This window comes from Bactrocera tryoni, chromosome 1 (assembly GCF_016617805.1).
Source record: "Bactrocera tryoni isolate S06 chromosome 1, CSIRO_BtryS06_freeze2, whole genome shotgun sequence".
NCBI lineage: Eukaryota > Metazoa > Arthropoda > Insecta > Diptera > Tephritidae > Bactrocera > Bactrocera tryoni.
The window spans coordinates 37,472,916-37,494,103 of record NC_052499.1 but is presented as its reverse complement, the minus strand read 5'-3'; the positions used below and the strand labels follow the sequence as shown (position 1 = coordinate 37,494,103).

The following is a 21,188-nucleotide window of genomic DNA, read 5'->3' as shown; positions in this document are numbered from 1 at the left end:
GTGGGAGAGCGGTGTCGCAGAAGCTAAGACCTTGCAGCAACATGACGCACGAGTTACGGCGACAGCGGCGTGTTTACTGCTCTCTTAGTTGCTTTCTTCGTGCATACTCCACAGTTAGCCTGAACAATACACACACGCGGAAGGTAACAATTAAAGCTGAGCAATTATGCGTCCATACGTGGGTATCTGCGACCGATTCAGCGCGATTCTTAAAAAACCTGAGAGTAAGAGTACGGCCGACGCTAATATGCGGTTGCGCGAAGCGGTCAATGAAGGTTTGCCGTTAGCTTTGCAACACCGGTGGGAGAGTGCCTTCCGCTGAGGGCTTTTTTGGGACATTGCTGCTCAACAACACTGCGATTGTTGTTGCCTTGTTGTGCGCACGATATTTCACTCGCTTTCGCGCTGGTGTCGCTTTGCTCACTACACGCGTCGGGTTGACTCTATGCTGCATGCATTGTTGTTGTATATGACCACGCCAATGCCAACTGCCATCGTTTTGACGGCGCTCAACTTCAGCGTACGGTACTCATCTCAGACTCTGCTGTCATTGTCGCTGCCGGCATGCATGTAGTTGTGTTTGTTTTTTGCATAATTTTAAGATTTTTGATGATTGTTTGGAACTGTTTAAAAACAGCCTGACATCGTCGAAAAATTATCAAACCGCAAGTTGTTCCATTCGAATAAACACACAGTGCAAACGGTGGTGTAGTAAAAATACGAAAATTACAAATTTTCAAACAATTTTCCTACTGTCCTGTTCGACAATAACCAACAACTACAACAACATGAATTTATATATTACCGCCACCTGTATCCTGCTGCTGTCCGCTGGTGCATTTGCCGATCCCATTAAGGATAATAATGTCGTCACACCGGCTAGTGGTTTTAATAAGTGCTTGGAAGCTGATTCTATCTCGTGCCTCCAACTAACGGTACGAAGTGTTAAAAATTACATAAAAATTTAAAATGCCAAAAATTCAAAAAAAAAAACAGTTATAAACACTTAATCGAAAGCAATCGCTGAAATTATTGAAAAAGTTGACAAAATATTACAAATGAAAGTGAAAATTCAACTAAAAGTGATTTCAGATTTCTGCCATAATGAAGAACAACTCATAGAAAGCATAACAAACTTGTGAAGAGTGCACAATACTTCAAATTTTCTAAAGTCAAACTATTTTTTGATTTTCAAGAGTAAAGTGTGTTGAATGAACATTTTTTTATTTTAAACGAAATGCCGTTAACATTTGAAGGATGATGTCAATAATTTGATAACAATTTTTCAAATTTAATTACATAAATATGAAAATTGCAAGCTTCTTAATCTTTTGAGTACCAATTCACAATTTTCCTAAGAATTTGATCAGAAAGTCTCTTAAAGGCTTTATAAATGCTTAAAACGTTGTTTAAAGTTACATAAATTTTATAAAATACGATTTTTAAGAGACACCTTAAGAATGAAGTGAAAATAATTGCATAAATTTTCGTCATTATACTTTATATGACAAGTTTATAAATAATTAAAATTCATTTCATAAAAGTTTTATTTCAATCCATAAATACGACAATTATTATGGTTACTAGTTCTTCACTTCGCTGAACCGAACCGTTATCCAACGTGTATTTCAATACTTTTTCCCAAAAACCAAACATTTCATTTCGTCAATATGAATTTGACTATCAAGCATAATGACTTTGTGATGTAAAGCATTATACAAAACTTAAAAAATTATATTATTATAGTTACTAAATTTTAGTTTACCTTTTCATTCTTACAACCTAATTTAATAATTCATTTTGTTTTCTTATTTCTTCCAAAAAATCTTAACCGACCCCACAAACAGCTCTTCCGCAAAGCTAGATCATTCTTTGAAAATCCACAAATCGAAGTCTTCGGCGGCGTCTCACTCATCAAATCTAACGAAGGACGTCAGGGTAAATCGCTCGATGACAATGCTGTTGCCGTGGAGGCAGCACCCAGCGTTGAGGCACGCACCAGCGAAATGGGCACCTATTTCATGAACCACGCTAAGAACTTCTTTGCCGAACGCTCGTTGAACTTCAACTTTGCCAATGCCGCACGCTCGGTAGCACGTGCCATTCCCGATGACATCAAGGCTGATTTGCGTGAATTGGTTGTTGAGTCGCGTACTAAGAAGAAGAAGTTGTTGAAAAAATTCTTGCCAATCTTGTTGGGTGTCGGTGCTAAGGTCGCTGTTTTGGGTGTCGGTGCTATCTTCGGTCTGCTCTTCTTGGCCAAGAAGGCCCTCGTTGTGTCCGTGATTGCTTTCTTCTTGGCCTTGGCTGCTGGTGCCTCAAGTGGTCTAAGCCGTTTGGGCGGCGGCGGCGGCGGTGGTCTGCTCGGCGGTCTCGGCGGATTGTTCGGCGGCAAGAACTCCGGCAGTTCCAGCGGTAGCAGCGGTGGCTGGTCATCAGGCGCTGCCTCAGGCGGCTGGTCATCTGGTGGCAACTCCGGCTGGGACTCCCATGGTGCCTACAGCTCGCCAGTTGCGCAAACAATCGCCTACTCTGGCTATAAGCAAGCCAGACGGTAAGCACGTCGCACAGGAGTTGAAGCGCAGCTTGCTAGCGTAAAAGCTTCTGCGCTGAAAAGCCAAAACAACACTTAGGGTAATGTAAACAAACAAACTACAAACTACAAATTAACGAGATATAACCAATACACGCACAAAAATAATAATGACCCACATGGGTTAGCTGTCGAGGCAATGACACTGCTCGGAAAGCTTCGCGAAACGGGCAATCCATGCAACGGCACACGAACTGCAACGAATACATAACAAAGAACTTTATTTATTATTAATTTATTTTAATTTATTTATTATCGCATATATATATTTTGTAATGTATGTAATGAAATGTAAAAGGACAAAAAAGGACGAAAGACGATTGGAACAACCGAACCCAAAACGAATCTTCATGTGCCTGAGGCAGTAAAGAGTTGGTCGGCAAGTGAGGGGATGGTGCATACATACACATAATAATACATAACTGCATGTGAATTAACGTATCGCTCCAACTCACCTCATCCTTCATACTGCACTGACCTTCACACTGTTCCATCCATCTAGTTTCAAGATTTAATTTAATTATTAAGCGAAATATTGTTATGTACTTGCAACAATATGAGTATTTGGTGTATTTGTAATGCGTATTACGTATTACGTAAGCTAATTTTACACCTTGTTGTTGCTGTTGTTAAGTTGCATTATTACATCACACAAAGCTCACATCGCGGAGGCTATTCACACACGGACATATGCAAGCAACTACATGCATGTGCAATAACGTGGAGACGAGGTGAACGTGCAGACAACTCATGTCACTTCATCCATTGCAACCGAAACATATCAAGGCACACACATAACTCTTTCATTTGGCACATAAACATGAACGGACACCACGCATGTACCTACTAGTCAGCTGATTGTGCAACTTGCAACTAAAAAACTAAAAAACAATGAAACATTGAGCGAAATTAAATCATCACCACTTTTGCCTATCAACACTATTTTCTATTTATCTTTTCTATCACTATTTTCCACCATAATTTCACCTACTACTCTATTTACTTGTTCTATTTCTTTTATTTTCCGCTCTTACCTCTAAATCTTTCCACTACTCTTTTGTCTTTTGTAATTATTTTCTTACTTTATCTATCACTTATCACTACTGTATCTACTATCGAGTTATTATGTTAACTTAAGCACTTTTTCTATAACTTTCTTATTCTATCTGTATCCCTATGTAATGTAAAGTCATGCACTGTGCTTAACATTTTATTTTACTGCACTATCGTTGTCTTCACTCTGTATTATATAATTCTATTTACCTCTTACTATCCTCTATCTATCAACTGTTTACTGCCCGCTATTGAAAAAGACCACCACCAACTGAAAATATCCTTAAAAAAACTACATATACAAAAGAATGAATAATAATTCATGTGAAAATTAAAAAAAAAAAACATATTTTCTTTTCTTTAAACAAATCTGAAACATTAACTCTGACTTTTCGATACAGTGAATATGCACACCTAAAGAGAAAAGTAATATATACTAATTAGTATCCTATGTACTTAATTCTACGCTCATCTTCCTGGTTAAATACTAAACTTTGTTATACGTCTTTAAATATTTTCTTAAACACCCTTCAACTCTTAGCTATATAATCGCGAAAATCAATCCATTCATAATAACATTTTAGATGCCATTCTTTGAGTTCCAATTTCGTATATCATATTTGAAATTTCCACCTAAAATAATTGGACTGAACCCCACTTCCTCAAAGAACACAGCTTCACTATCAATATAACATTACAAACTCGAAATATTTTCAATCTCATAATGAGCGCTCACAACCATATGGATTTCATTATGTACATTTAACATAAAATGTAAGCACTTATTAATTGTAGCTTCACGCAACAATAAATCTCTGCTCGGTGGTCGCCTTAAATGTCGTAAACTTGATTTTGCACCTCTTCATCGCATCGGTTGTGACATCAATGCATTTAATGCACTTTTTCTCACGTATAAATGCATTTAATTTGTTGCACGTTAAAATGCATCCGCAACTTTCTTTAACTTTTTAAGCACAATCATTTTCATGCCCAGGCCTTACTGATCTACTCTTTCATTATCACGAAAGTTCAGTCACCGCCACGTGCGCTCACCGCTTTGCTCACTTATTTGCATCTACTTCAAAATTCCATATTTGCATAAAGGCTTTGGATTTAATTTACTCAAGCTCAACGCATCTCACTGTCTTTGTAAATTTTCTACTTAAACAAAATCAACCAAGAAGCGCTTAAGCACATTGAAAATCACTGCACAATCGCTTCCAATGCCCTTACACTTTCATTCTTAAACGCTCGCCATGCATTTTGCAGCACACGTACAAATTCCTCAGTATATGAGCATTAAAGCAATCAGACAATTAATGACCGATTGACTTTGAGCAGCAAAACAATGCATACATACATACATATGTATATATATAACACAAGCGGAATTTGGCGCATTCGAAATCAATTTCACTCACACTAATTTGCCTTATTTGAACTATCCATACACTTTCCTTTGAAATCATTAAGTATCAAATCGGTCTATAAAACTACGACGCTCAGCACACCCACACATCTGACTGTCCCACTTTTGTAGCAACTCTTGCTTGCTAATTAATTCGCGCTCGAATTTCATTTATCCAATTCTACGCCAACTTTATGCTGATTTCGATAATCTATTTGGTCATTTGTTATTCAAAGAAGTCACCAAAAATGAACCAATCATCGCTACTCAAATTTACCCATTTTCTTTTGCACTTTGCTTCTTGTTCGTCTGCATTCCCCACTACATTTCACCTTCTCAACTGCCACTACATTTTGAGTTCTACTACTATTATTCTGCTTTCTCACCTGATTTGCTGTTTTTGCAAACAAAATTTGTCTCTACAATTCCCATTCACCCGTTGTCGCCTCTAAGCATTCATTAACAAAAGCAAACCAAAACAATCAACTCACCTACATACACACCTGCTTACTTACAAATAATAACATTGTAAATGTTTAATGTTATGATACATGTTTTGCATAATGAATGCCAATACCCTGCGCTGAAATCTACTAGTTACAATCTACTTCACAACTAGTAGCAACCGTTAGCGCAACTAATCAGCCAACTGTCTTTATTCATGCAATTGACTGGTACTTGTGGATAGCCTACGGAATGAGGATTGACAGAATCAGTTCTCATCCAGTGTGAAGAGCTCTGGCACGAGTTTTGAGAAATAATCACCGACTTAGTATGTAAATTTGCATAGTGATTAAACTTAGTCTCAAGAGCGACAAATACAAGATTGCGACACGCAACGGTAACAGCAAAACGAACTGTCAAACTTAACAACTTCTTATAATAATTGTAAACAAAGGTTAAGCATTTCAAATATAGTAACAGGACGAAACTGTTGCATGCCTTATTTGTAAAAAAAGGATAAAGGGTAACAAATTGCAAATAAATATCAAACACATCCAAGTACATGTTCAATATTCAAATGTAACCAAAACAAGCAAGATTGCCGCTAATCAAATGTGCAACAATCAAGTGTCTCCAACAGTACACAAGGTGCAAAAATGACAACAATATCATACGCACAATCGCAGTAACGCATAAAACAAGTAAATAAATATACAGTTAAAACATAAAATCTTGTAATTTTTTTGCAATACTTATACACGCCAGATTCTTTCATTTATTAGGGCATTCGAGTACCGAGTACCCATGAATGTATACTTGAATGTATGTGTCATTTTTTGTATACAAATAAAGCCGGTCAGTGATGCCGCTACTAGCGGTGCAAGTAGCGCTTTGAGAATGATAGTGTTGACTGAAGAAAAGTGTTTACTCAGTTTTAAGCAACTATTTCACACGCAAAGACTTTTTGCTCGCCATTTGCTCGTATTGATACCCTGCAGGTACACTAGAGTTGGGCAAATGCGAAAATATTTAAAGAAAGATTGCAAGTTTGAATAAGAACAGGAGAAACCACGACGAGGTGATGTAGAAGTATATTTGAATTTCCACAATTGAAGAGTGATATTGCTTTCAAGATTTTGTATCTCGCGAAACTTTATCGGGGCCGGTTTTATAAATTGTGTTGACTGAGATATCGTGAGTGAAATCAGTCCGACAACGCAATCTGCGTATTGAGTTACAGAGTTTCAACAGAGTTTCTTGTTGGTATTGTTTATTTACACAATTTTCTTTCCAGCACTCTGAAACCGTTTTAAGGTGGCATTAATGACACTGAAAATACCTACTACATGCATACTGGACATATACAGGTTCGATAGGGGACCACTCATTAACATTTAGAGAACAGGTTTTGGTTTTTGTTAATGTAACATGCTATAACGTGTATACACCATTTATGAGCTGCGCAAAGTGTTTGCTGTATGTATGTTTGTATGTATGTATGTATATGTTGGTCATAATTCAGTATATTTCTCAAAAGATATAAAATGAATATCATAATTTGTCCCAATATGTTGAACTGAATTAAAAAGTTGGATTACAATAGTGAGGTCGAGAACCCCACATTAATGAAAGAGAGATAAAAACAATAAAAAAATTAAGAAATCAAACTACCATATAAGAAAAATAATACGAACGAAGTAATCCGGAGGGAAAAGTTAAGGTATTGTGGTATTTCGCTAAAAATTGGCTTTAAAAGTAAACAAAATTTTCGTATTCGAATTTTCACTCGGTTATGCTGTGGTGGTTTGTTTCAAATGGTTCAAGTTGTTTGAAATATATGGCATTTCATATGTTTAATGGGCGTGACAATGGTCTTAATCAGCCCACTTGCAATATCAATATCCTCAGAGTGACCAGGAATCAACATGCTTTGTTATACCCTATCATCTTGATATGTGTATATGTATGTATATAAACCCATCACCATTAGTTTTAAGTGTTACAATCAAACACTACCACTAGGTAAACAAAACTATTATACCCTGGGCAACATGTTGCAAGCATATTGAAAACAAGAAAAAACGGTTACTTCGGTTGCATCGAAGCTATAATACTTTCACAAATACGAAATATTGCTTACTAGAATTTGATTTTGATTGGTCTTGATCTCTTGAAGATAGGAAGGAAGGAAGGAAGGAAAAAACGTGTACACAATTCCAGAACGATTTTTCAAACACTGAAAGAATAGTTCGTGTATAGGAATCGTGTATATGAATAAATCGACTCAACTCGTTACACTGATCATATATATATTATTGAGTCGTCGGCGTTTCTTTTGGTTGTTACAAACTTCAGGGGGTACTCTCATATGAACGCATACATTTTACCACTTTTTAGAATTTTTTTTATGCGACAACAAAATTCAATCATTTTACAACTTGTACAAAAAAATTTTTTTTTCGTTTTTGACATTTTTAATATTATTTTTTTTTTAAATATTAAAGTAGTCCCAAACAAAAAAAAGTAGTTCACTGGTCATGTTGTCTGAAAAAAAAAATCGAATTATTATTCAGTAATTCAGCGGCTATCGTCCCTACCAAATATAATCAATTTCATTAAAAAAATTTTCGAACTTAAAAAAAAGTCACGAAAATCTTGTTTTTTTTTTTTGGTTGAAAATCGGTTAAAAAAAATATAAAAATATTTTCGAAAATAACCAATTCTGGTAGGGACGATAACTATAAATGATTAGAAGAACATATGTAAATTTTAAAGCAATCGGTGGAATACTTTTTTTTTAGGAACATGACAGCTTCAGAAAATGATGATTCGAGAAAAATGCGTTTAGAAACGAAACGGAGCAGCTGCGGACTTGTCATGGCGCCTGGTAAACAGTCGCTTACGACACGTCGGCTACTATGAGCTGTAACTTATCAATTACTATGAATTCCGCTCTGAATTTTTCACATGTTTTATTGTCAAAATATAAAAAAAAATTGATTTTTCGAAGTGATTACATGAGAATACCCACTTAAGTACCCAGCTCAGGGTATACAAATTCTGTTCGAATACCTCGCCTCCAAATGTGACACAAATTCCGTTTTCTCGCCACTTGCCATTGCGGTCATTATTAACTCTTCTTTTTAATGGTGCGCATAATGAGTCGAGAGCGCGTGCGCAATTGCACAGACAATTAGCTTGTTGCTCCCTCAACGTCAGTAACTTGCTTTTTCCCTTTTATTCTGGCCATATAACGAACAAAACGGCAAACGCTTAATGTGTGGTCAAGTATTTATCAAGAAAAGCTTTTTTGGCAGAGCATATCATGCACGTACATATATGCTTTTATGTACATATGTATGTACGTCGTATGCTTGAACGAGAAGAATGTGTGCCAAAGTTTCATGGTTATTGGTGCCACACAATGATGATGAATTATTTAGCAGAGAACGTTGTTTACAACTTTCCTAAATTTGAAGATACTCGTACATATCATTTTACTCATATCATTCATATTACAGAATTGAAGATTGAGTGCATTGTATGGATGTGAGAAATTAAATGTATTTCGATCGAATTTTCAGGTAAGTTGGGTCGCGGCATGAAATATATTTCAGCTCATGGATGCTTCGACTTTTGAAAATTATGATTTCAGGAGATATTTATTCACAGCCTTGGCAGCGCAACTTGCGCCACGACTAATCATTCATTTTATAAGAACATTGACCCAAGAATAATCTATTAATACGCATTATTATGTAGATCAACATTCCATGATCTATTTCCTAATAAATTGTAAATCATTTATTTCTAAATTATTCAATCGAATACGGCATGTTTTCTTGAGGGCTGCTTTTATTTTGCACCGTAATGTTTGAAACGTTAAATCAGATTTGATATTTGCAGGAGCATACACTTTGTATGACAACTGCTGCTATTGCAACAATTTTGGTATTGTTAGGCTTTGGATAGCTTATAAAATCGACAGATCTAACAATAATTTAGTATCTCTATGTGCGGCTGTATTTAATGGGATTGCCATATCGTCGCTTTCATCTTCGCAATGATCAGTACGTGCATATGTATGTACTTATATAAAACTATAATACACACAGTTAATTGCGAATATTACAAGTATTCCCGAGCATAAAATAATTTACAGTCCCAGTGAACGAATCCTCTTCCTAAATGTTGATATTACTACATTTGTGGGGAGGTTAGGCCCAATGACCTGAAGACATGAATTTATTTTTACTTATTTCATACAAGTATAATTGTGAAACGTAAATATGTATGTAAATATAATTTATCTGATTTGTTGTGACGAAAATACTATAGCCCAGGCATGTATGTATGTATGTATATGTCAGAATTAAGAGTCACTTCCGCAGATATAAGTAAATAACTCTTGAAGTTCAACTGTCATGACTTTGACATGTTACTATCAAGTGTTGTACCACTTCTTAATGCGGTGAGCAAAGCTTCAAAAGCGAGAAATACTCGAAGATGCTAGAGCAGTCATTGCCTTATTATTTGTTCGTCTCTCGGTTGTGCTCCATTTAAATACAAATTCTTTCGTTTCGACGACGTTATTGTTTACCCAAAAAATTTTGACGACTTTCACAGTCGCCAACACCCGTCACCGCACCATCACCGACTCGCCACCGTCCGGCCAAACAACATCAAATTCCACTACCGACCGTTGATCGCTGCTCGGGCGATGCGCAGCATCCAACCGCCGCCGAAGCGACTGTAAAGTGACCAGCGACAATTTATTTCTGTACCGCTTTTAAACGTTTCCATTTTGGCCGCAGCCATACTGCCGTTGTTGACGTTTTTGTGAAATGCTCATAACTGTGCCGTTAGCGTCGCGTCACCATGCTACCATCTTGCCTGCTCAAATCGCTAGTGTTGTTGGCCTTTTCATTTTTTTTTTTTTTGGATTTTAGCTTTACCATATTTTCTTTTGTCATTTATTTCCTCAGCCCGCATCATAACTGAGCGCTACAAAACAGAAGTGAAATTAATTTTTAAGTATTCCGTATTTTGCTTGTACATAATTATGAATTTGTATCTTAAAGCAGGTAGGTACTTGCGCATGTGTGGCTGCTCGTATTCACATCCGCACATTCATCCAAGTGAGCAAGAAATTGTGCTTGGTCATTTAGCATTATGTACTTTTGCCATTGCCTCAATCCGGCTGTTTTAAATCATGTATTCACGAATGCCTGACTCGTGTGGGGCTTTCTGGATGCTCGAGTGGAGAGAAAAAGCGAAAGTTGTTAAGTGTTGCATTGTCAAGAGGCAGACTATGAGTTGAAGCTTGTAAATTGTCATTTTTGATATACATATACATACTTAAAAGTTACTAAAAAATATAAATAAAACCATAAAACTTATTTCGTCTAAAAGTTTAATAGTACTAATAAGCCACTATAATAAAAAAATACCATCTGATGCTATTTATTTGCGGTTTGTTGAGGGAGTCAGTTACTTCAAAGTTTTGGTCTGTGTCAGGGAAAAAGGCGGCTTAGATTAAGAGTTTCAAAAAAGTAACTGAACAAAACCTTGTCGATGAGTTATATTGGTAAACTCTGAGGGATTTATATTACAGATCAGCTATTCGACACGTGTAATAAAATTATCAAATTTAGTTCTGTGGCCCAAGTGAAACACAGGGACAAAACAGCACCTGGAAATTGTAATTAAATTTCTCAAGTAAATGTTATTTAAAAAAAATGTATTAAGGACTTTGGACTGTCCTTAATTACTACATATGTCAAATATGAGCGCGATCTGTCAACCAGTTTGTGCACAACAGATGCTTAGAAGTACACTTCAGTATTGAATTACGACTTTTATAATGCATAAAAATATGTGGTATGCGGAATCGTTGCGAATGTTGGAAAAAGATTACGGTGATTCAGTTTTATTAAAAACACAAGCCTATGAGTGGTACAAAGCCTTCAAAAGCGGTCGAGAGATCATTGAACAGATGCCTCGTTCTGGACAACCTTCAAACGCTAAAACTGATGAAAATATTAAAAGAGTGAAGGATAAGGTGATTGAAAATCGTCAGACAAGTGTTAGAGAGATGGAAAGAGAGCTCGACCTCTCTCTCTAGTCCGTTCGAATTATTTTGATGGATATTTTAGGTATGAAACGCGTTCTTGCTCGACTCGTCCCGAAAATACTGAAATTATTTCAAAAATAGTACGATTCTGACCGAATTTAAAGCTTAAAACGCAATGAATACCAACAATCAACCACCTTATTCACAAGATTTGGATCCGTGTGATTTTTTCGTGTTCTTCAAACTGAAATTGCCACTTCGTAGAACCCGTTTTCAGTCGGTCGAAGAGATAAAATTAAGTTCGCTGAAGGAGCTGAAGGCCTTCCCAAAAAGTGCTTATGAAAAGTGTTTCGAGGACTGGAAAAATCATTGACATCGGTGTGTTACATCTGGTGGGGATTACTTTGAAGACGACAAAATAAATATACTTTTCCGCTTTATCGGACCCTTAAGTATATCTTGTTGTCTTGGACAATAATCCGTGTAAAATTTCGTGAAGACATTTTGGCAAATAAAAAAAGGTTCTATACAAGTACTCAAATTTGATTGTTCAGTTTTTATGGCTTTCATATGCTAAAGTATTTTGACATCCGTGGTTCCGACTTATGAGCAGCTTCGTATGAAAATTTCCAGATCGAAATCTTCGAAATTTAGGAAGGTAAACACAGACAGGCGGACAGACATGGCTAAATCAATGCAGCTCCTCACCCTAATAGTTTATCTACATATATGCATATGTATTTTATAGGGTCACCGACGTTTCCTTCTGGGTGTTAGAAACAACATGGCAAATACAATATACGCTGTTCAGGGTATACAAATTTGATTTAATATGAGATACCCTTAAAAAAATTCAACAATTTTGTAAGTTTGGGTGTGAACCTATCGTCCACAGGCTGGTACTTATGCGCTTAACGCACTCATGAAATTTTCATTTACTGAAATAAGGTGAAAAAAGCTGTTACTATTAAAGAGCAGCTGTATATACCACAAATTTATTTTATGAACTTTATTGCTGCTACAAGTGATTTCCGGTTAAATGATGGAATAGCTGCTAAATTCAGTTGAAAATTGAAGTGGCCAACTTCGGTGATTCGCTTCAAAGCTGGTGTGAGTGGCTTACGAACTGTATAATGCCTAAAAGTATGCTGTATTTAGTGACGTAACGAATGTTAATGTCTGGTTTCCGAAGCACGCAGTTAAAATAATATTGATATAATGTTATACTACTCCTGCTACTATTGTCGATAATGTGATTAATATGAAACACAACCTTGTATGTAGTGGGTTGCAGCTTAACCAATTAAGGGATCAGTAGGGTAATCTGGCCTGTTTTTTTGACATTTTTTTCATAGAAATTTTTATTCTACAAAGAACTTTTTTCACATACCAAGAGGTACACACTATATCGTGGAGTGTATAAATAAATTTTTTCGGAATATTTTGATGACATCTGTCGGAGAAATGGCTGGGTGAATAGATGCGTTTTTTCACAGGCGGACACAATTTCTCATGTTTGGATCATCTGAAACACAAAAACCCAATTTGTTCGTAAAAAGTACGTGAATGGTTATCGTCTCTACTAGAATCATGAAAAAATGTTGATAAATAATAATTATAAGAAATACAGGGACGATAGTCAACCGTTTCGCGAACATTTAAAAAAATTAAGCAAATCGGTTGAGTAGTTCGACCGGAATCATGTCCGCCAGTTTAAAAAAGTGCGTTTTGAGAAAAACGCGTTTAAAATTTGAGGTACTAAAAAGTATACAAAGATGGAAGTAAACGTTGAAAAATTGGCATAACTCTAATTATTATTTCTGCGCCTTCTTCGAAACCTTCCAATGGTAAAGTGGATTTCTATATTAATTATACGGGTATAAGGGAACAGAAAATGCAAAAAAAAAATAAAAAATTTAAAAGATTACCCTACTGACCCCTTATGTAATACATATAAGTACGAGGCTCATCAGTAGTTCATTAAAATTACTGCTTTTGATTTTCAACGAAATTACACGTATTTTCTTAAATTCTTGGAATTTCCATTGATTAATGATGTTGACCTTCAGATGAAAGTGCGCTGCTATTACATATTTACATGATTAAAGTGTACCAGAAAGGAAAAAATAAAAACACATAATTACTAGTGACTTATGATAGAATTTTTCCATTATGATGAAAAACGCTTCAGTAATTATGCGCGATACGCAAACACAAGCAGCCTACTTATTAATGAGTTGATTCAAGTGTAAAAAAATCAGCGGCTATTATTGTATTTTTTATTAAGCCCATCAGCTGATTCTTGAATTAGCTTTATCAAGTTGATAATTTCTTTTTTTAACGTATATCGAATTGTTTTTGCTCAATCCTTAGATTATATCGTTTTCGTTCAAAATATAAAATGAATCTCCAATTTTTGAGCTTGAATGAAATATAAACAAATTTATGCAGACAATTCAAGAGACAATAGAGAAATGAAACAAAATTACCACAAGTTAAAAAACTTAACCCTACTTTCTTACGAACTGTGTACAATGCTTTAAATCGGAACCATAAAAATATATAATATGTTTACTAATTGAAAAGGTAGTGACTACTTTTACAATATATAAATCAAAGAATTTTGTATTTAAACAAGTAAGGAAGGGCTAAGTTCGGGTGTCACCGAACATTTTATACTCTCGCATGATAAAATGATAATCGAGATTTCATTATCCGTCATTTACATATTTTTCAAATGCCGTATTTGTGAAAAATTTTATTCCGCTATCATCATTGGTTCCCAATGTATATACTATACAGAGAAGGCATCAGATGAAATTCAAAATAGCGTTATATTGGAAGAAGGCGTGTTTGTGAACCGATTTCACCCATATTTCGTACATGAAATCGGTCTAGTAGTTCCTGAGATACGAGTTTTGGTCCACAAGTGGGCGACGCCATGCCCATTTTCAATTTTTAAAAAAAGCCTGGGTGCAGCTTCCTTCTGCCATTTCTTCCGTAAAATTTAGTGTTTCTGACGTTTTATGTTAGTCGGTTAACGCACTTTTAGTGATTTTCAACATAACCTTTGTATGGGAGGTGGGCGTGGTTATTATCCGATTTCTTCCATTTTTCAACTGTATATGGAAATGCCTTAAAAAACGGCTCTGTAGAGTTTGGTTGACATAGCTATAGTAGTTTCCGAGATATGTACAAAAAACTTAGTAGGGGGCGGGGCCACTCCCACTTTTCCAAAAAAGTTACGTCCAAATATGCCCCTCCCTAATGCGATCCTTTGCGCCAAATTTCACTTTAATATCTTTATTTATGGCTTAGGTATGACACTTTATAGGTTTTCGGTATTCGCCATTTTGTGGGCGTGGCAGTTGGTCGATTTTGCCCATCTTCGAACTTAACCTTCTTATGGAGCCATGAAATACGTTTCAGCTTGCACGGACCGACGGGCAGACAGACATCCGGATTTCAACTCTACTCGTCACCCTGATCATTTTGGTATATATAACCCTATATCTGACTCTTTTAGTTTTAGGACTTACAAACAACCGTTATGTGAACAAAACTATTAGACTCTCCTTAGCAACTTTGTTGCGAGAGTATAAAAAGTTGTTGCCGAATATGTTTAATGCAAACAGCGTTTTTCAATCGCCTGCGATAATTATTCTCTTCGGATTTCCCAATGGGATTGGTTTTTATGATACCTTCTTGGTTATAATTGTCTGGTTTATCATATAGAAAATAAACTTTTTCCAAGAATTTGTTCATCTATTAGAATTGGAAGTTTTTGTATTTTGAGAATCAGTCATTCATTTTGATTAAAAAAATATAAGACAACACTGATGACTAAAAAGGTTGCTCTCCTTATTGTTCTCGTGCATGAGTTCACCATATTATGTGCTCCAAGCAAGGCATTTAGCAAGCAAATGAAGCACATAGATTTTCAACTACGTTAACGAAACTAACAAAACGGTGAAAAATTTCTAAAAATAGCTGTAAAATATCTCCATTGGAGTTTCTCGGCGGGCAATGTTGGTGTCCATTTCCCATTGCATCGTTTTTCAATTTTTCTAATTTTCTGATGAAACCTTGCAACATACAAGGAGAATTATGACATTATTTTTAAAATGACTCGTTTTTCTGCTTTTTGCGTCATAAGGTCGCGTATCTGCGGTCCTTCAAAAGTTTTTTCGTTCCGGTTTTGGAAGTGAAATTTCAGCAGTTTCGGCCGATTTATGCTTGAAAGCCGTAGAAAATTGGGTTAAGCGTCTGGACTTCTGTAAGCGTGCTTGTGTTGGCCATGCAAACATTTGTAATATAAAAATTTTTAGAAAGTAGGCGCACTCCATTATAATGAAAATGCATATCTCATAAATTACACCCACTCAACACCCTTCTTTATTTTACAGGTCTTAAATCTAGAGCAAATGACGTACTTGAAACAAATAGTCCTTTTTGGGGGTTTCCTCTTATGTCTACCCAAGACCTCAGTCACCGAATACATATGTATGTCAACCCCCGTGCATATGACTCTGTTTTTGCCGAAAATTTTGTCAATCAGTGAGGTCTAGTATCAAATCTGGTATTAAAATTCAGAGAGAATATCTTTATGGTAAAAACATCCTCTGATTTTAAAAATGGGCAAAATAGGACAAATTCTTCTTTAGCACCCATATATGTACCCTAAATAAATATTTTCGAAACAGCTGACTTTATACCATATGTGTACATATATAGGTCAAGATACATATGTATAAGATATCTTAATAAAATTCAGAGAATATATTTTATTGATAACAGTGTATGTATAATATACATTGTACATTGTATATAAATATGTCTAAAATGGATAAACTCAGGTTATTACTTTCCATAGCCTCCTTACAGTTATTATAACAATTTTCAATCATCCGTTTGACTTTATCTCCCTGATTCCGGTTGGCTTTAAAACGTACTATACATATATATACATATATATATATATCGATCTATATATGTGACCTGGTCTACGAAAAGGGGGCTTAGGTGTCAAAAAAGGAGATCAATTAATGAGATAACGAGAAACTGACGATTATTTTTAACAGCTTTTCTCAGAAAACCAGTTTTCGCACCTAAACCTCCTTTTCGTAGACCAGGTCACATATAAGAAATCTTAGCAAAGTAAAGATTTGTATTGGATATACTAATCCCGAAAGTATGTGACGTCGGTCAATGAATTACCTCAGGTTCAATATACTATTTGTAATGATTTTCGTTAGTCTAGTAGACTTTACGCCCAACAAATCGGTTAGAGTGTGAAATATCTTCACAAAATTGCATGAAAACAGGTTCTCAAGAATACTTATGTAATGAAGGTTAACTCAATCAGTCTACATCTTCCCTAACACCAATATGGGCGATATAATGATTTTTATTCTATTTAACTGGCTATTTGACTTTAAAGTGTTTATATTGACCGAGATGTGTGATATTTAATTGAAATTAACTGGACAATTTTTCTGAAAATAATGCGGTTTATTGCTGAATATGCATAAAATTGGTCTAGATTCCACACCTTTAATGTTGAGATATGATATCTGATTTCTGATCTTCTGGTTAATGTTCTTTATATTAACTGTTGTAACCTAAGCGACATAGATATGGAATTATATATACATACATATATACAGCTGTTGACAGCTAATTAAAAACGACACCTATTTGGAAGTAAATGATGTTATTTTCAATAAATCACGTATATTTATTGTATTTTCACTTATTTTATTGAAACCTATGTTAAACCTAAACTCTAATAGTAAAAATTTTAAAATTTGTTTTTGTTTTGAAGATTTTAACGACAACTAATTAGAAACTAAAATATTTTATCAACAAAAAATAATGGTATTAGAAAACTTGCTTACTTTCAGTTAGTATTTTGTTGCTTTACTCTTTTACTTTGATATTGCATCACATCGATTCCGAATTTACGTTATAAGACTCTGACAGAGCACCAATGGTGTAGCTTGCCATGCCGTTCTAATTTCATCACAAAGAACATCCATATTTGGGATATTGGTGCATATGGCTATTTCAACATCACTCAGAGATGTTCTAGAGGGTTTAAGTCTGGGCGGGACGATTCTCACCCCAAAACATTGTTCGAATTTTCATTAAAAAACTTTTGTCAACTTAGACGTATGCTTTGAATTGTTATCTTCCTTATAATAGGCAAATTTTCCCATGGCCCATGGCAACATGAAATTTTTTGGGATGTCGACGTATTTCTTCTTGTTTAAAATTCCATCAATCTTATGGAGTGGACCACCACCATTCCAGATAAAAAATCCCAACACCATGATTGATACTCCACCATACTCAACTACGCGTGAATCACTATGATCAAATTCTTGAATTATTGGACGGAGAACATAACTTCGACAATTATGTCCTAAACGATTAATTTTTGTTACATCGTTCCCAACGACATACCTCCGTTCATTTATTGTTTTAGACCAATAAGAAATGGCAAAGTCTACGCGTTGTTTCTACGAATTTTAGTCAGAAGTGGGTTCCTGCTTGCTGCCTGCCGTGAAGTCCAAATTCGACCAAACGCTGGGAATTTTTCTGCTGGATATTTGGACATTATATTTGTCTTGAATTTCATGTAAAATGTCAGTGGAATTCTTTTTTTGGGTCTCCTCGAGAGACAGTGGTAGTTCTGCGGTATATTTCTGTTGAAGATTTTCGGTTTTTTTATGCGTGCAACATTGAAAATAGTTTTAAAATTCCGTATATGCTTAAGTACAATCAAAATTTTTCACTTTATTTTGAGCATTTGACCTTATTCGAAACTTCTTTGCACATCTTTCCAGACCGACGAAGGTCAAAAACGTAGCTGCGAAGGTGAGGCAGCTTTTTCTCCTTAAAAACTTGAATCATACATTTTAAAATTTTTTAAACTACAACTTTGAAACACACGCTTACTATAAAACAGTAATACTATTAAAAAAAATTAACACCTTGAGGAATTTTAATTATTTAAACAACTGTTTCTAATTAGCTGTCGCACTTAATTCACCTTCTATATCGTAACGGATTTACTATTTGGGAAAAAATTAAAAGAACTTTAACTTCACAACTGCAAAACAGAGTGAATTTAGTAGTAACTAGAGTAACACGAACAATGCAAGACTTTTAGGAATATAAATAACAGTATATCAAAAAATTTTTTTCATTATACTCATCAGCCACCTACAAAAAAGGGAGTAGTTTCTAATTAACTGTCAACAGCTGTATATAAATAATCAGGATGACTAGAGGCGTTGAAATTCGGGTGACTGTCTGTCTGTCGTGCAAGCTGTAACTTGGGTGAGAACCAAGATATCGTGATGAAATTTGGAAGTAGACAGAAGCACCTTTTTGTATGAACTAAGGCTTATACAAAACAAATTGGACCTTTTTAGTCAGCAGTAAGGGCGAAAATCCTTATAAAGAAAAAAGGGTTTTAAAAAAGAAGACTCGATCAAAAAATAAGTACGATATATAATTAACAAGTAAGGAAGCGCTAAGTTCGGGTGTAACCGAACATTTCATACTCTTGCAACTTGCAGGAATCAAAGCAGGGGGTTATGTCCTCTGTGAATGGTAGGCACCTTGTCGTGGTGCAGGGGCTTAGTCGCAAGGCATACTCGGCACCCCCAACCGGTGTGGGTGGTGTTGACTTGCACTGCCCAGGCAGGTTGACGGGTGCCGCATGCGTGCGGCAACCAAGAGCTACCACCTCCTAATCCAGGGTGTTATGCGACTCCCGTGCCCATTGGATGATTTGCAGCCAGGAAGTAAATTCGACTGTATTAGAACGGAGCTTTCCCAATACCGGGCCGAATTGGGGAGTTACCGCGCCAAGGGGCTCTGGCGTGACGAACCTCCTATTTCCGCAAAAGCTAAGTAGACCCGACAGCTCACCTCGTTGAGCCGAGGGTCGTAAGAACAAGATGAACGACAACAAAAAACTCAAAACTACAAATACAACAGCAACCCCCAACGATTCGACCAGTCGACAACAACGGACGACGAGTATGGATCATGAGAAGGAGAAGGTTGTCGGCGCAGCTGCAAGCGGGAGGGGTCAAGGAGCTAAGCGGAAGTTCAGCTTCCTTGATGCTCTCTCGCCAGAAGAGCGGGCGCTGTTCGAGGAGCATGACAGGGAGGATGACGACGACATGCCCTCGTGCAGCGGCGTCCAAGCGTCGAAGGCAGCGGATGGAATTCAAAGCACCACCAGGATCCCCTGTAGCAGGCTCAGCAGCTCATACTCAGGGGAGTCATGTAAAATGCAGAAGTAAAGGGAGCAGGGCTCCCACTACAAAGGAGTGTGGCAGAACCGCGTCCGTTCGTGCGCAAGGCAGCCGGGTAAGTGACCGTGTCCATGTCAGTGCAGCCACCTATGCACAGACCGCGAAGCGGAAGAGCGGGCAGATAACGCCACAAGAGCCCCCCAGCTCCAAAAGGATGAGGGGCGGCAATACAAGGATAGCCGGAAGCCAACCGGATGAAAGGATGGAGACTGCACCGGTATGTGGACGACGACTCGTACAAGTACATCCGTGCAGCGAGCTTTCGCCTGTTTTACAGGTACAGCACGGTGGTCATAAGGCCATACAACCCCGGGCACGACTGTGGCGACCTCGGAGGTGGAGAGTATGCAGATGGAGGAGGTCGCGAAACAACCCAGCGTAAGCAGGGATGAGAAAGCTACGCCTTCCGCGACCTCGGATGCCCCAGTTGTCCCGGGAGCAGAGCTCCCCTCCACCCAGGAACTCTTCGATGGATTAGGGGACCTTATGGACAGCAGCGCGAACATCGAATTGTAGTGGCCGTCGATATGGAAGTCGCCCAGGTGAACCTGGATCACGCGGCGACAGCTTCGGCTGTCATAAAGAGCAGGTTCACAGCGGAAAAACTGGGCATTCTGCTGATCCAAGACCCTGGGGTCTATAAAGGAGAGGTCAAAGGCCTCAAGACAGAATACAACAAGGTAATCTGGGATCTCTCTAGCGAGCGACCTAGAACTTATATAGTAGTCAGGAGCAATATTAAATTTTTCTGTATTTCAGAATTCCTGGCGCAGGATTTGATGGCGGTACAGGCCAGGGACTATGAAGGCAAGGACTTCGTCCTGGCATCAGCCTACTTCCCGGGGGAGGCATCCAGAGCACCCCCCGTAGTGGTGGAAAGGCTTGTGGAGTACTGCAGGAGGGGTGAGTCCTCGAGGGGTGAGTCCTTATTGAATATGTAGCAATAGAGAATGTGGGGTGCGAACCCACCTTCATAACAATAAGTAGAAGGGAAGTGCTTGACATCACCTTCAGCAACGAGCCTGCAAGCGGTTGGGTCTCACGAAGGAGGGTCTCGACGGAGCCCTCCCTGTTAAACCACAGAATCGTAAGGTTCGCGCTGAAGGTAGAGGTCAGACAACTCCCCCCTAGACGTAACCCTCGGAGGGCAAATTGGAGCGTCTTCAGGGGGAGGCTGAGTGAGGAATTGAGTAGGAAGGGGCAGATTGACAATATCGTTACGGGCCCGGGAATAGACAGTAGGTTATCTGGGCTGAACGAGTCCATCATTAATGCTTACAATGA

At 37.2% G+C, this 21,188-nt stretch overlaps 1 protein-coding gene across 1 annotated transcript; it reads left to right on the top strand.

Moving 5' to 3' along the window:
* The first annotated feature begins 788 nt into the window (after positions 1–788).
* LOC120766996 lies at positions 789–2,558 on the top strand. Its single transcript, XM_040092803.1, has 2 exons — positions 789–935; positions 1,848–2,558. The coding sequence occupies exons 1-2, from the start codon at positions 789–791 to the stop codon at positions 2,556–2,558; spliced, it is 858 nt and encodes a 285-aa protein (XP_039948737.1).
* Positions 2,559–21,188: the final 18,630 nt, after the last annotated feature.

Coding starts and splice junctions, on each gene's coding strand:
- LOC120766996 (XM_040092803.1), top strand. CDS start 789: ATGAATTTATATATTACCGCCACCTGTATCCTGCTGCTGTCCGCTGGT. Junction 936..1,847: donor TCTCGTGCCTCCAACTAACG/GTACGAAGTGTT, acceptor CCCCACAAACAG/CTCTTCCGCAAAGCTAGATC.